Source organism: Crinia signifera, chromosome 7 (genome assembly GCF_055691185.1).
Source record: "Crinia signifera chromosome 7, ASM5569118v1, whole genome shotgun sequence".
In the NCBI taxonomy this organism is placed as follows: Eukaryota; Metazoa; Chordata; class Amphibia; order Anura; family Myobatrachidae; genus Crinia; species Crinia signifera.
The window spans coordinates 36,214,175-36,228,338 of NC_139223.1; the positions used below are offsets into that span (position 1 = coordinate 36,214,175).

General features: G+C 46.5%; 1 protein-coding gene across 2 annotated transcripts in view; it reads left to right on the forward strand.

Annotated features, from left to right (window-relative positions):
- PEMT (phosphatidylethanolamine N-methyltransferase) overlaps positions 1-14,164 on the forward strand; it is a 126,234-nt gene that overhangs the window by 44,099 nt on the left and 67,971 nt on the right. For both annotated transcript variants that reach the window (XR_014450715.1, XM_083152816.1), the window contains exon 3: positions 5,135-5,250. Coding sequence is in view for 1 of the 2 variants with exons in the window: in XM_083152816.1 (XP_083008942.1) it covers positions 5,135-5,250 (116 nt within the window). In the remaining variant the exon portion in view is untranslated. The remainder of the gene's footprint in view (positions 1-5,134; positions 5,251-14,164) is intronic.

Genomic DNA, 14,164 nt, shown 5'->3' on the forward strand with positions numbered 1-14,164 from the left:
TAAACGAAGATTAGCCGCATTATGTTCCTTTGTGTAAAATGGGGCAGAGGGGAATGCTGGGTGACGCACCCGGCACCCAGCCTCCTCAACAGGCTGCGGGCATCTGCTTGGAAACCCTTTGCTCAGCTAATAAATAATAGCAGTTAGCAACGGGGAAAAGGCACCGTGCCCCAGATTGATAACACGTTAAACCTTCCAGAGCTACTTACCCAGTTATAATGGTAGGAGGACGCATTTCGCCGGAGACGGTTTGAATGTGTTTGTAGACAATACAACTGTAATAAGAGTTGTAGCGTAGGTAGGGTGTTTTTTTTTTTAAGAATAGGGCATAGGATCCAGATTAGGTCGACACCATGTAGACAAAAAGTTGACACAAGCAAAATTCAAAGCGGCCGCTTTCGACCCTTAAAAAGGTCATTTTTCGATTTTCATGATTCTTGTAATTTTTTTATTCTGTTACATCCACGCACATGGGAACTGTAATGTGACCCGACGCGTGTTGAGCGAAGCAGTATACTAATCGGGGGCCAAGTGCTCAAACCTGCAAACTGACACCAAGAAAACGTGAAAAACTATATGTAGTGTGGGTTCAGCCAGTTTGGTATATAGGTTGTCGATTCGGCCATTTTCTGCAAATGTAGTTTGGATCAGGCCCATTTTACATATATCATACTTTCCTACCCTCCCGAATTGACCAGTAAGCACAATACTCCCAGCCTCCCGCAATCCCCCCTCATTGGGGGGGTCCGTGTTGACTTTACGTTGCGAACCGCACTGTGCGCGTTGCACTGTAATACCGGCATTGCAAGAGGGGGGGAGGTTGGCCATGATGATGCGATCGCAGTGGCCACGCCCATACTGAAGGCTCTGTTATTGAGCTCTGCCTCCGACCCTGCCCCTTTTGCGGTGCACCCACCAGCTGCTTCCTCTAGATGGCTGCTGTATGGATTCGGACCATTTTCCGCATATGTAGTATGGATCAGGCCATTTTAACATATATGTCATACACACGGATGGTGTAGTAGTTAGCATCACACAGCACTGAGGTCATGGGTTCAATTCCCACCATGGCCCTAACTGTATGGAGTTCAGGATGTTTGCTATACAGCAGGGTTGCCTACTTTTAAAGTCTCCTTTCACGGCAGAAGCCCAGAGAGGACTGTCAGCAGCACTTTAGGTGGCGGGGCCTCATGTAGACGTCATCAAGCCCAGCCCCCATAGTGCAAATCCCGCAATTTGCGGGTCTTCGAGGTAGAGTCGGGGCTAAATTACATTATTTGCATATTTAGCCCCGCCCCCTCACGGAAATTTACTGGCAGGGGTGTATACGTGGGCAGTCAAAATTGGACAGCGCATCACTATCGCTCGCAGTGCACACACGATTCTAGCTTACCTTCTAGAATATTTGGGTTATCTAATCAAAATCGTCGGTACTTGTGTAGTTTCACGGCGGCACTGCCCTCGGTTCGCATTGTATGCAAATCGCATACGATGCGATTTAGCACACCATAACTATCCACATCAGCCCCGAAGCATGAAGAGCGGACACGGTACGCGTCCTCCCGACCTGTTCAAACCCCACTATCCATGTCAGCATGGAGTGGATTTCTATAAAGTGTGGCAAGTGCAGCGAGCCACCAAGCTCAAAGCGGGCGAGCGCACGCGGAAAAAGAACCCGAAGCGTGGCTAGCGGACGCGGAATACATGCTTCGGACTCGGTGGCTCGCTGCACTCGCCACACTTTATAAAATCGACTCCATGCTGACGTGGATAGTGGGGGTATGAACAGGTCGGGAGGACGCATACCGTAATCTCAGCCTAGCATTGATATAGTGTAACTTAGCAACTAATGCAGCATATTTACAGCATGTGTGCCCTGTACAGGAGTTCCTACGTCAGTATAAAATAGAATACAGAGCAGAACATTGTGGTACAAATAATTATATATATATATATATATATATATATATATATATATATATATATATATAATTCAAAATGATAGTTTAATAAACCAGTGGATGGGAATATAATAATACTGTATGCGTTACCATTTACACCATGCAATATGTTACCCCTAGCAACGGCTGGTTGCCACTGTGATTTCAGCAAGTTATTTCAGTGTGTAGAAGCTCTTTCACTCACAGACAATGGGAGCACCTCATTTGCAAATGACTAGAAGCTCTAGAAGCTGCTGACTTCAGTGTACTGTGACCTTAGCAGATTTTAACCCTTATACTGCTGTATAAGAAATGATCAATGTGCCGTTACCCTTGGCAACCAGCATCTTATACAGAAGTATGCAAAGTAGGCATACAGGCCGATACACATGCAACTCAGGCGCACATGCGATTGAGTCTCTAACGGAGCTCCCACAGTAATTATATACCAATATGAACAGTAATACACCAGCGATACACTAAATATATTGGTCAGTAGCTTAATGGATAAAGCTCTATGCTGACTCAGCGTCGGAGACGCAAATTCCCTTGATAACGAAATAATGCAATCAACCACAGGTTATAATAAGATCACGGCTCTGACCCCGTGTCTGCATGTGTATTCAAGTCCAAAGCGGACGCAGGTGATTGAAAGGGAAACACACAAATTCACTATAAAGGGGCACAATACAACTTATACATGAAGAAACAGTATTACAATAAGTATGCGGATGCAAATGCAGGCACAGCTAACACAATCAATTAGCACGAAATAAGGAATATCAATTACCGTCAAGGGAAGCAGATACCACGGCCGGATACAAATCCCAGTACGCTGGGTATGTGTTCTGGATAGATCACATAATGACCTTGGATCACGCGCTTGGACCTTTTAAAGCAAAGGGGTGTGGGGTCAGGTTGAATGGTTATTGGGTACAAGAGAGGGGCCTGAGCAACTCTTCATTGGCTCCCAGCTTCACGGGGACGTCTTCCTGTAAATGGGAATCTCGTTAGAGCATGCTGGATTCTTTGGCAGGTATTCAATGCTGTTTGCAAGTGGTGACAGCGAGCAGGGCTTCCTGCTCGCTGTCACCACTCACCCTGACAGCATTCAACACAGCCTCCGCATCCGCCAATTCCCCCTCGCTCCGTTTTATGAGCGAGGGGGAATTGGCGGATGCGGCTCCAGAAGCAGTCTCGCTGTTTTGGGGAATTCTTGAGGATTTCCCCAGAACGTTGAATAGAGCGAGCGGCCGGCGCGGGGGTTAAACAGCGAGGATCGCTGGTTTTCAGCAATCCTCGCTGTTTAACCCCCTCGCCGGCCGCTCGCTGCGGCATTGAATACCCCCCCTTTGTCTTTGTTCTTGGGGTGAGGTGGAACAGGGTACTGGTATTAGCTGGAATTGTAGCCATTGTTTCTCAAGCACACTGATTCAACATACAACATAAACTAGGTATCAGTAAAGTCATATATAGTGATTGTTTCACTATACTGACATTTGCAACTGTTGACGGCAACTGAAACAAGTTAAATCAAAACAACATTTGGGGTTTATTCAGGGACTTTCACGCAAACAGAAAGAGACAAAAGGAAACATATCTTTAAGAATTTAACCATTAATGTTTCATGTGCGGCCCTGGTAGTTACGTTTAAGCTAATAAGACGCAAGTGGCACCATGGAATTGCGCAGTGGGCGGTCGTAATACGTTAATGGTGTAGAGCTGCAATTTCGACTTCCACTATATATATTAACCGTTGCCCCCATGGTGTCTTGATGAAGGGGTACCTATAGATGGTCATCCATTTTCTTTGACTGATTGGCTTTTGGGCCAATCAAAACACACATGGGGGTGGGGCTTCACGGGTGTCGAGGGCTAACTTGCTGTATATGGAGAGAGGGAGCTGTGAAATTGAAGGTAGAAGAAGCTAGGGACTGGAAGTGGGGTGAGAGTTTGTGGGCTAAAAACTGTCACAGCTCAAAGTGAGAGTACATTGTTGAAGCCACATGTCCGATAGAGCTGATATAGATAAGGTGTAAGGGGACATGATTGATGAAAACTGGGCTGAGGCTTGTGGATTATATAATGGTTATGTCACTATTTCTTACCTGGACATCTCTTAACTCAATAAGAGAGAACTCCCAGCATTCCATGTTTGTGGGGTATGTGGGAGCCGCAAAACCCGGGATTTTAGGCAGGTGGAAACACTCCCTGTAGAAATAACCCAAGTCGTGAGACCCGGCATTTCTACCCAGGTAGTGACCAGTGTTGAACACGTGTTCAACCTGGGTCACTCTGTAGTGTAAACAGGTAACCGGGGTCGATGCGACCCGGGTCCTGTTCACTAAAGTGCAAAAGCCGACGCTGAGAGATGCTCTCATCTCCTGACACCTCCCCGACCCCACCTCCCGATGACGTCACCTGCCCGGCATTATGCCGGGTGGGGACTCTAGTGTGAATGGGTTTGCAAGCCGGGTCGCACCAAGGTTGTAGCCGGGTACAAAATCCTGGGTGCGACCTGGCTTGTAGATGGAAAAGGGGTATAAGTTAACTGGGACATGGTCAAAAGTCATTAGGTCAACATGGGTCCTTTCCTAATTGTAGTCCAGGTGGATCGTAAAGGTTGAACAAGTTATCTGAGTGAAAAAATTTGATGTGTGCTCATTTAGGCAGAAACCACTCATTAAGAAATATGTTATATGTTGTTTATGCTACCGTGTATGGGCAGCTACTGAAAAAGGACTGTAATTGTACCAGGGGAAGACAACCTCCTGCATATCTGTTATTCAGGAACTACACATCCCAGCATGCCTTGTAACAGTTCTAGTATGTCTTAATAGCAAAACTATGGCAGGGCATGCAGGGATGTGTAGTTCCACTGAATGGGAAGTGCCTACCCCTGTATTATACCATATTCCATGCCTAGGCTACCTGTACTCCAGCTATTGTGAAACTACACATCCCAGCATGCCCTGTCACTGGTTTAGCATTCCGTACCGGCTAAACTGTGGCACGGCATGCTGAGACTTGTAGTTTCGCAACAGCTGGAGTACATTATGATTTTAAAACCTAACCTCCAAAAAGTGCTCCTTAACGTTCCCCTCACCTGGAGGACATTCGGTAATAATGACAATGTATTTATGGGTCTTCGCAGTCATTGTGACCCATCCTAACATCCCTTATTGTCCCGGCAGGTGGCGAGATGGGAGTACAGGACACAAGCGCTTTCTGGGTTCTTCAGGTCTCCGCGTGTTGCCTGCTACAGCCTGGGGGCCATTCTTATCTTCCTAGCAATCTACAGGAGTCACTGGTAAGTCACTACCCCTCGTACCTGTCTGATGGGAGGAGATGCAGGATGTTTTCCGTCATGCTGCATGTTAATCAGGGTACGCATTCATTATGAAGTTTTTTTACAGTGGTTCCCAAACTCAGCGCTCAAGGCACCCTAACACTCCAGGTTTTAAGAATGCCCATGCTTGAGCACAGATTGTTAAATGATGTTAACTGAGACATTAATATTGAGTGTAGCTTCCCTCGGCTTGGCTATAGCAGGTATCCTTAGTGCAGTATGTAAATAAGAGGAGCCAAATTCAGCAAGTATTCTAGGTAGTCAAAGAGAAAGGTGTCCTACTAAGTGTAGTGCATAGAAAATATAGCATTTATTTAACATTTAATATTTGCAGTTCATTGCAAATATTAAGTACCGCCGCCGTGTAAGACAGAGGAAGCGCAGCAGGAATCTCCAATAGCTGCTAAGATCCCTCCTGTCCCACCCACGGTCGCATCTGTGATACTGCACGTGGTAAAAGTATCGGGCGGCATTGCATCCCACAGTTACCGCAATTCTGAAATGACGATCACCCATTGTAGTCTATGGGCTACTTACTGCCAGCGGGGCAGTGCGGTCAGCTGGGTCCATCGCTGACCGCGCATGCAGAGTCCTGCACCAGCCTGAGCAGTTTGCAGGGACAGGCTCCCTTCGGATATTGCAATGTGATCCTGGGCGGTAGATCCCAGATCTCACTGGGGGACAGATTCTCTAAGCTTCAAAAGTGATAAAATAGAGCGTGATAAACAGCCAGCCAATCAACTCCTGTCTGACATTTTTCAAACACAGTCTGTGACATGACAGGTAAGTGCTGATTGGCTGGCTGTTTATCACTCTCCATTTTATCACGTATTAAGCTAAGTGCATCTGGCCCTGTGTATGCCATTCTATAGTAAATGGGCCTAACCGGTTACCATGACAATCCATGTGTGGTCTATGCTTTGTTACTAATACTTTATCAAACACTAGGGTTAGTTCACAATGTTTGTCATTCTGTCTTCCTATCTCCTTTATGTGTCTCTCATTAACCCCTTCAGTGGTGGTGGGGGTTTTGGGGAGCGCTCCCCACTGGGCGAGTTTTTTATGGGGAGCGCTCCCTTAAAAAAAAAAAACACCACTACCTCCCCAGGTCCGGGCAGCGCCGCTGCACTGTCAATCAGCGGCGGCCCGGACCTGCGCCCCCCGGCACCGCGTTCCTGTCCCCGGAAGCCGGCTTGTCATAAGCCGGCGCCGGGGACTTCAATAAGAAACCCGGAGGGGCGGGGGGAGGAGGAGGGAGGAGGCGGCGCTGCAGAGGGGAGGGAGCCGGGCAGGGCGAAGCTGCCTGAGATCAGTGAGTGAACTCAGCAGCGCTGCCCTGCTCCAAACAGTGGCAATCCCGAGAATTTTCCGGGCTTGCCAGACTGGGCACTGAGGCACAGCCCGGAAAATTCTCGAGATTGCCACTGCCACGGAGCTCTATGCAAACCCAAATGTTGCGCAGATCTCTGACCATAGGACAAAAGAGCCAGCTGGTTATTAGACACCCAGGGTGAAATGTAATAGGATGAGAGATTCATAAAGTAAGAGATATGGTAAGAAATCTCCAGTTTGATTTTGCAGTGTGTTGATGGATGATGTTTGCACAGTGCTCAGAGAGGGGGGGTCCTGGTCCCCCCTTTTTTTGTAGAATTCTGGTAAAGGTTTTGGGGGGTTCTGGCGCTCTGTGGTAGTTAGAGTGATGAGAATGTAATGTCCAAATGTCATTGGGTATGTAGTCTGAGCAATAACTGTAGGCTGGGTGTTGGGGACGCTGTCCAAACTACTTCACTGTAGTTGGTCGCGTGGAGTGTGATGTCCCACGAGGAGGGGTGCTCGGCTCAGGGGGACTTGCGGCTGGGGGTTCTGCAGTAGAGTTCCCTTGCTTCTGAGTTGGGGTGTCCTTACCTCAAGTGTAAGGGCATGTGTCAGAATGAGTCAGGGTGAGATGTAAAACGTTGTAGTAACTTACCTTTAGGTATTGCAGATTCAGCGTGCACTCCTTGCCTGGAATGATCCGTGATTGGAAGTAAGGTGGCAGGAGGGGTGGGTGAAAATAATTGACTGAAGACTAGTGCTTGGAAAAAGAAGTTTTTTTAACTGTCTTTTTCAAAATTAACAATAGTACAAAAATGTAAAATTGGCGATGGGTAAAGGTATGGGGTGCTGGTCCCAAACGCGTTTTGTCCTGTATAGGGACTTTCTCAATGGGGATTTTGCAGTGTAAATGATTGCTGCTTTAAAAAAAACCTGGAGATTTCTTACCGAATCTCTCATCCTATTAAATCTCACCCCCGGTTTCTTACGATGGAGGGATTTTTTTTTAATTATTGTTCTGCACGTGCTAAATGCTAATTTTAAATAAATCCAAATTTTAGTAAAATAACAAGGAGAAGAGGGGCAGGGGGTTCTAATGAATTTGTATCCTTAATGGTTAGTTCAGTAAAGCTGGGTACACACTGTGCAATCTATCGTTAACAATATGGATGATATCCATATCCTAACTATGTATAGTGCAAATCGTGGTGCTTGTTTAGTTTCACGGCGGCCGATATATCGGATACGATATCGGCTGATCTGATTTTTTACCTGTTCATAACCCCACTATCCACTACGCATGGAGCTGATTTTATATAGTGTGGCGAGCACAGCAAGCCACTGAGCCCGAAGCGTGGCGAGCGTAGCGAGACCCGCGGATTACTGCACTCGCCACACTAAATAAAATCAACTCCATGCGTAGTCGATAGTGGGTTCATGAACAGGTAAAAAACAGCATCGGATCGGCCAATATCGCATCCGATGTATATCGGCCGCTGTGAAACTAAACAAGTACCCAAATCGTTCAGTGTGTACCCTCTATCGATGATGTGCACTTCTGCGCGTTAATTATAAAACTGCTTTGAAGGGACGATTTTAGTCTTTTTCATATTTACTTATTACACAAAAATCTATTTTGCCTTCATAACATCTGATGTTCTACATTGGGATGTGGTCATCCCAGAACCTACCACAAGTCTCCATTGCTTCGTATTCACCAAGCACTGTGTATAGCGGCATTGCAGATGGGGAGATCCTTCCCCATGTAACACACTCTACATTGATATCACCCCGGCTAAGGAAACCTCTGGGCCTGTAATCTGGCTCTGAATGTTATGTTCTGCCTACAGTCACAACAGCATCATATGACAATGACGGCGCGCACACAGACCATTACATAATATTGGCCGGTCCTGGCTCAACGTTATCCCCCGTTCCCTCTAAATAGATTTTCTAGCAGTAAATTATATTATTACGCTTAGACATATCTATTTGTTTTGTTGCCTGCAGCCAAGGATACAAACGGGTGCTTAGAACTCGCAGTCTGGTCTAAACAAAATATGACTTGGTTGTCTCCCATCTCCCAACCAGACAACCCGTAGCTGATGAGAGCGTTGTTATCTCATTTACCACTATAGCAGACATTACAGCTGACATGTGACATCTGGAGCCAGGAGGTCTCGTCAAACATGCCAAAGCTGGGGCAGTAACCTGGCTGGAGTCCAGAGGCCTAGAACCCTTCATGTATAACGTTTGTAGATCAGGAATTGGGGAACCCCAGGAGCCAGTTAGGCAACTAACTTCTGGCAGTCATTTCCACAGTAACTCTGGCTCAATGAAGCAAACTTGAGTGCTCCTAGATTTAAGCAACAAAGTATGTGACCATAATGTTTGCACGGTGGGTAAACAAAAGTGAGCAATGCTTTTTAATGGGGGGGTCTCTGGACTGTAGGGAAGTTGTACTCAGTCGATGTTCCTCGTTTTTGCAACAATGCTGAGGACTTTGCAATGGTTCCGGCATCTCTGGATGGCTGCTACACTTACGATAATTAGCAAGTCCGTAGTCCTGAAACTTTGCATCCGTGTACAAACATCAATAAGGCCCTTGGAGTTCTTGCTATTGAGTTCTTTGAAATCTGTTAAAGTTTATGTGGTGATTTTGTTTTTTATAGGCTGCCACCAGAAAATTATTTTTAGGCCGACGTTAATTATTTATTATTTATTTATTATATATTTCTTATATAGCGCACACATATTCCGCAGCGCTTTACAGAGAATATTTGAACATTCACATCAGTCCCTGCCCAGTGGAGCTTACAATCTATATTCCCTACCATATGTACACGCACACACAGACATTCTAGGGTTAATTTTGTTTGGATCCAATTAGCCTACCAGTATATTTTTGGGATGTGGGAGGAAACCGGAGTACCCGGAGGAAACCCACGCAAGTACGGGAAGAATATACAAACTCTGCACAGTTAGGGCCATGGTGGGAATTGAACCCATGACCTCAGCGCTGTGAGGCCGTAATGCTAACCATCACACCATCCGTACTGCCCATTGTGGTCCACATGCATGGGGTCAACCACTGACGGTCGGCAGGTCTTAGGGTACCACATGAAAAAGGTAGACCGGGTCAAATTGTCGACACAAGTATTACATCGGTAATGGGAAGGTCGACAGTCAAAAGGTTGACATGGATTTTCACGTTATTTTTATCCGACAGGTGGTTTTTCATGCCCTACCATCCACTTGGGCGTGGAGGGAGAGTATAATAGTGTGCCAAGTGTAGTGCGGCACAGAACCCAAAGCACGGCGAGTCTGGTTTACATACAGGTATCCGGAGATCTCTTATCCAAAATATTCAAAAGAAGTGGTTTTTTTTTGGTCCCGCCCCTTTTTTCATACTAACCAAGTCCCCCGATGACCACGGCGGCCTTCGGGAGCTTCTTCAGCAGTCACAGGACTGCATCGCCGGCGTGCTGCAAACTCGCGCAATGCACCCCTGGGACCGCTGAAGAAGATCCTGAAGGATCTTATCTGGTCATTTCCCCCCCCCCCCCCCCCATGGGACCATTGGGAGGAACCGGGTAAGTATGTTTAAAAAAAAAATTCAAAAACCGTAAAAATCCCTTATCTTAAATAGTGGTCCCGAGCATTTCGGATAAGAGATACTCAACCTGTACAACGTCAATCTATTTATATAAACTTCCTTTCTGTAAAATTCTGATCTGTGTAAAATAGGGGCGTCTCGTCGTTTCATTTGCGGATTAATCTAAGACCGAAATCGGCCCGACCCATCTCCATGGAGTTATCTGGCCCCCTGTTGTGACATATTAAGCAATTGGGTAAAATGAGGATTTAATTACAGCTGATCAAGCGCGTTGTGTTTCCGGGCAGATGTCGGCTGTTTGCTCTGTCATGTTTCCAAGCTATGTCATACATGAATGTGTCCCTCCTATCTGACCCGCACGGAAGTGGGGTTAGCAGAGTATTGTGCGGCCGGTTCCGTGCCAAGAATCGGATACGTTTGGTTCTCGGTGAAAGTTCTCGCACTGATTGCACTTACAGGATCTGGTATAGCTCAGAGACAATGTTTAGATTTACATACCAAGGTCGATGTTGACAATCGGTCAATGCGTGAAAAGTTTGCCATGAGGTATTCAGGTATTTTTTAGTTTTTTTTACCCTTCTTATTGGGGATGTGCTGTTATTTGGCAACTTAACACCCACCTACCTAATGGACCCACTAAAATAAATACTAGGGCTGAGTGGGCTGGAAAAAACTACCGTATATACTCGAGTATAAGCCGACCCGAATATAAGCCGAGGCACCTAATTTTACCTAAAAAAACTGGGAAAACTTAGTGACCCGAGTATAAGCCGAGGGTGGAAAATGCAGCAGCTACTGGTAAAGTCCCCTGTATAATAATACAAGGACACCACAGGCTGCTCCCCCTACATAATACAAGGACACCACAGGCTGCTCCCCCTACATAATAACAGGACACCACAGGCTGCTGCCCCTACATAATAACAGGACACCACAGGCTGCTCCCCCTACATAATAACAGGACACCTCAGGCTTCTCCCTCTGCATGGGACACCACAGGTTTCTCCCCCTGCATGGGACACCACAGGCATTGTTCAATCCAGCTCACGGTGCAGTGTAAATGGGTGACCCGGGTCACAGCAACCCGGGGCCCATTCTCACCAATGACATAGCCAGCACTGAGAGATGATCTCCAAGCACTGGCTCACAACCCACATTACATGACAGCAACCACCTGGCATTAATGTCAATAGGGACACTGGTGTAAAACGCCACAAGCCTTTTAGCCTCACTTAAAGTGTGACTGACCTCCATCCCCTGTACTGGGGGGTTGCAGCTGCCACGCTGTCTGGCTCCACAGAGAGGCGGGGGGAGGAGGGTGCACAGCCGCCGCTGTCCTCCTGGTGTGTCCGCCGCTGCCCTGCTCGCCGCTGCCGCTGCCCTGGTCGCAGTGCTCAAGAGGGAGGTAGAGGGTGCCGCTGACAGGCTCCACGTGGGGAGGGGGGTGCGCGGCGGCAGCCGCTGACTTTGTCGCGCTGATGCCGTCGCCGTCCTCTGCTCTGTAATGGCCAGGCCTCCTGCACCATACATGTCCTCAATGCAGGAGGCCGGCGGCCATGTTTCTGTAGCCGCGGCCATCTTCCCTAAGCCGCGGCTACAGTATTAAAGCCACTGACTCGAGTATAAGCCGAGTGGGGAATTTTCAGCAAATAAAAAGGGCTGAAAAACTCGGCTTATACTCGAGTATATACGGTATTAGAAATTGCGCAAGTTGATGTCATAGAACAACATTATTTTTTCAAGTAAATTTATTATAATAAATGTAAGAAAATAAATGTGGCCACTTTCAACTTCAGGTTGAGTCTCCCTTGTCCGCGTATTCCAAAACCTGAAACATTAAAAAAACTGTGTTTTTTCAGAATAATTATTTTTTTGTCTCCCCCCCCCCCCCCCCCCCCTCCTGCCTTTTTTTTCATACTTCTCTCGTCCCCCGGTGTCCATGGCAGCCATAGAATCCTCTTCAGCAGCATCCCAGGTCCCAAGGATACACTGCGTGGGGACACCAGTGACGTCACCGGTGCACTCACGCAATGCACCCCCTGGAACCGGAGGTGCCACTGAAGAGGATTTCAAAGGCCGCCGTGGACGTCAGGGGACACCATAGACGTCAGGGCACCATCGGGGCACCGCCGGGGGACCAGGTAAGTATGATAAAAAATATATCCCAAAAAGCATTTTGGATAAGGGATACTCAACCTATATATTGTATATTTGGACATTTGGTTTAATTGTACATTTTAATTCGCACCTGACTGACTTGTTTCTTTTTGGGAAGCCAAGCTGCAGGCTTGAGTTGAGTACAGCGCATTTCTGTTGTCTCATCTCCGTCCCGCTGGGACTTCGCTGGTCCTGTCTGGTTCTAATGCTCCAGTTACATTTTCAAAGAGCGTCCCGTATCAGGTATAGAACATCTTCTGCAGTCATTTATGAGTCCAGAATACTTTGGAGTGTCCCTTTTTTTGAATTTTAGTTCATATTTTCCATATGTTAAGTAGCAGATGAAGAGCTCCTTAAAAGTACTTCAATGTGGACAAGGGGTCAAATGCAATCTCCGCGATCTGATGCTATATTGGCGAGATGGTTACTAGATTTAAAGCGGCTAGATAGTCACATGACTTGCTTTGCTCCTCCATGATTCGGACACATGCTAATATTCCAAATTGTAGCCCACTTCGATGGTAAAGGATGAAAGAGTTGGGGGGAAACAAAACCTTGTGTTGACCATGTGTCGGCTATGGTCATGTCAACCTTTTGCCCTTTTGACTTATTATCCATGTTCACCAAACACATTGTAAAACATATGGGGGTTGGCTTGTTGACTGTCAACTAATTCTGGGTCAACCTATCATCCAGATACCCCTCAATAAGCCAGGCAACGCAATATTCCTGGTGCGAGTGAGCCACCAGGGTCCTTTGCGACTCTACTTGCCCTGGAAATTGTGACTGATACCCCTTTCAGACCCTACTTCTTACCGGGTAAAATGCCGTTTTTTTTACAGTTTCAAAACGGTAATATGTGCGGTGTTAAAGGATTTTTTTGAATTTACCAGTTCAAGAAAACCGGTAATTCAAAACGGTTAAAAAGCAGGATCCTACCCGTTTCAGTGTCCATGTGTAATGTGTTGGGACAAAACAGCATTGAAACGGTAATACCCTTTTCAGACCGCACTTAAACGTGTAATATACCATTTAAGAAATGCGGTGTGAAAGGAGTATAAGGTTGTCTGACCCATTTTTTAAACCTTTTTAAATTACCGGGTCAATGCCATTTTTGCGGTGTGAAAGCAGCATTAGTTGCATGATGGGATTAGGAGACTACACAGATTAATTTGATTGGGACACTGTGTGCAACTGAGTCTGTATACAAAGCACAAGTGAACTTGGCGTGAGAATAAGACTTCGCCACCACTACTGCATCGTAGCACTTTCTCAGCAGTAAAGGTCTCGCTAGGCGACATCTTGATGGTCCACCCAATCAGTTACCCCGGTTCAATCTACCTGTACTGCTGGCAATTTTGCTGCCATCCAGTGTTGTAGCACAATAACAAGATTACAGTACTTGTATAGGGGGAAGAGCTGGTTTGGCGCACCGGGGGGTATATGTGATTCACCAATGCACATGTCCGTCTTCACCTGCGTCAATGAACAGACGTATACGAAGATTCCTAATAGAGATCAGTGATCCTTTGTGCACTAACGTCAGCTCCTTGTATGTTCCTTGGTAGCGTAAAATAATCTCTAATCATGTCATGTATTGTTTTTAGTGTTCTATGGCTTTGATGCTGATGTGTCAAATGGTAACCAGCCTATTCACATGCCTGTGCGTTAATCACTGCAGAAAAATCAATCACAGGCTTCTAATGACTGTTTAATGGCGTAACCTGCGCTACCGAGCGACTTGTTTCCCAACTTCTTATTGTTGCTGGTAGAAAAGAATTACCCCAC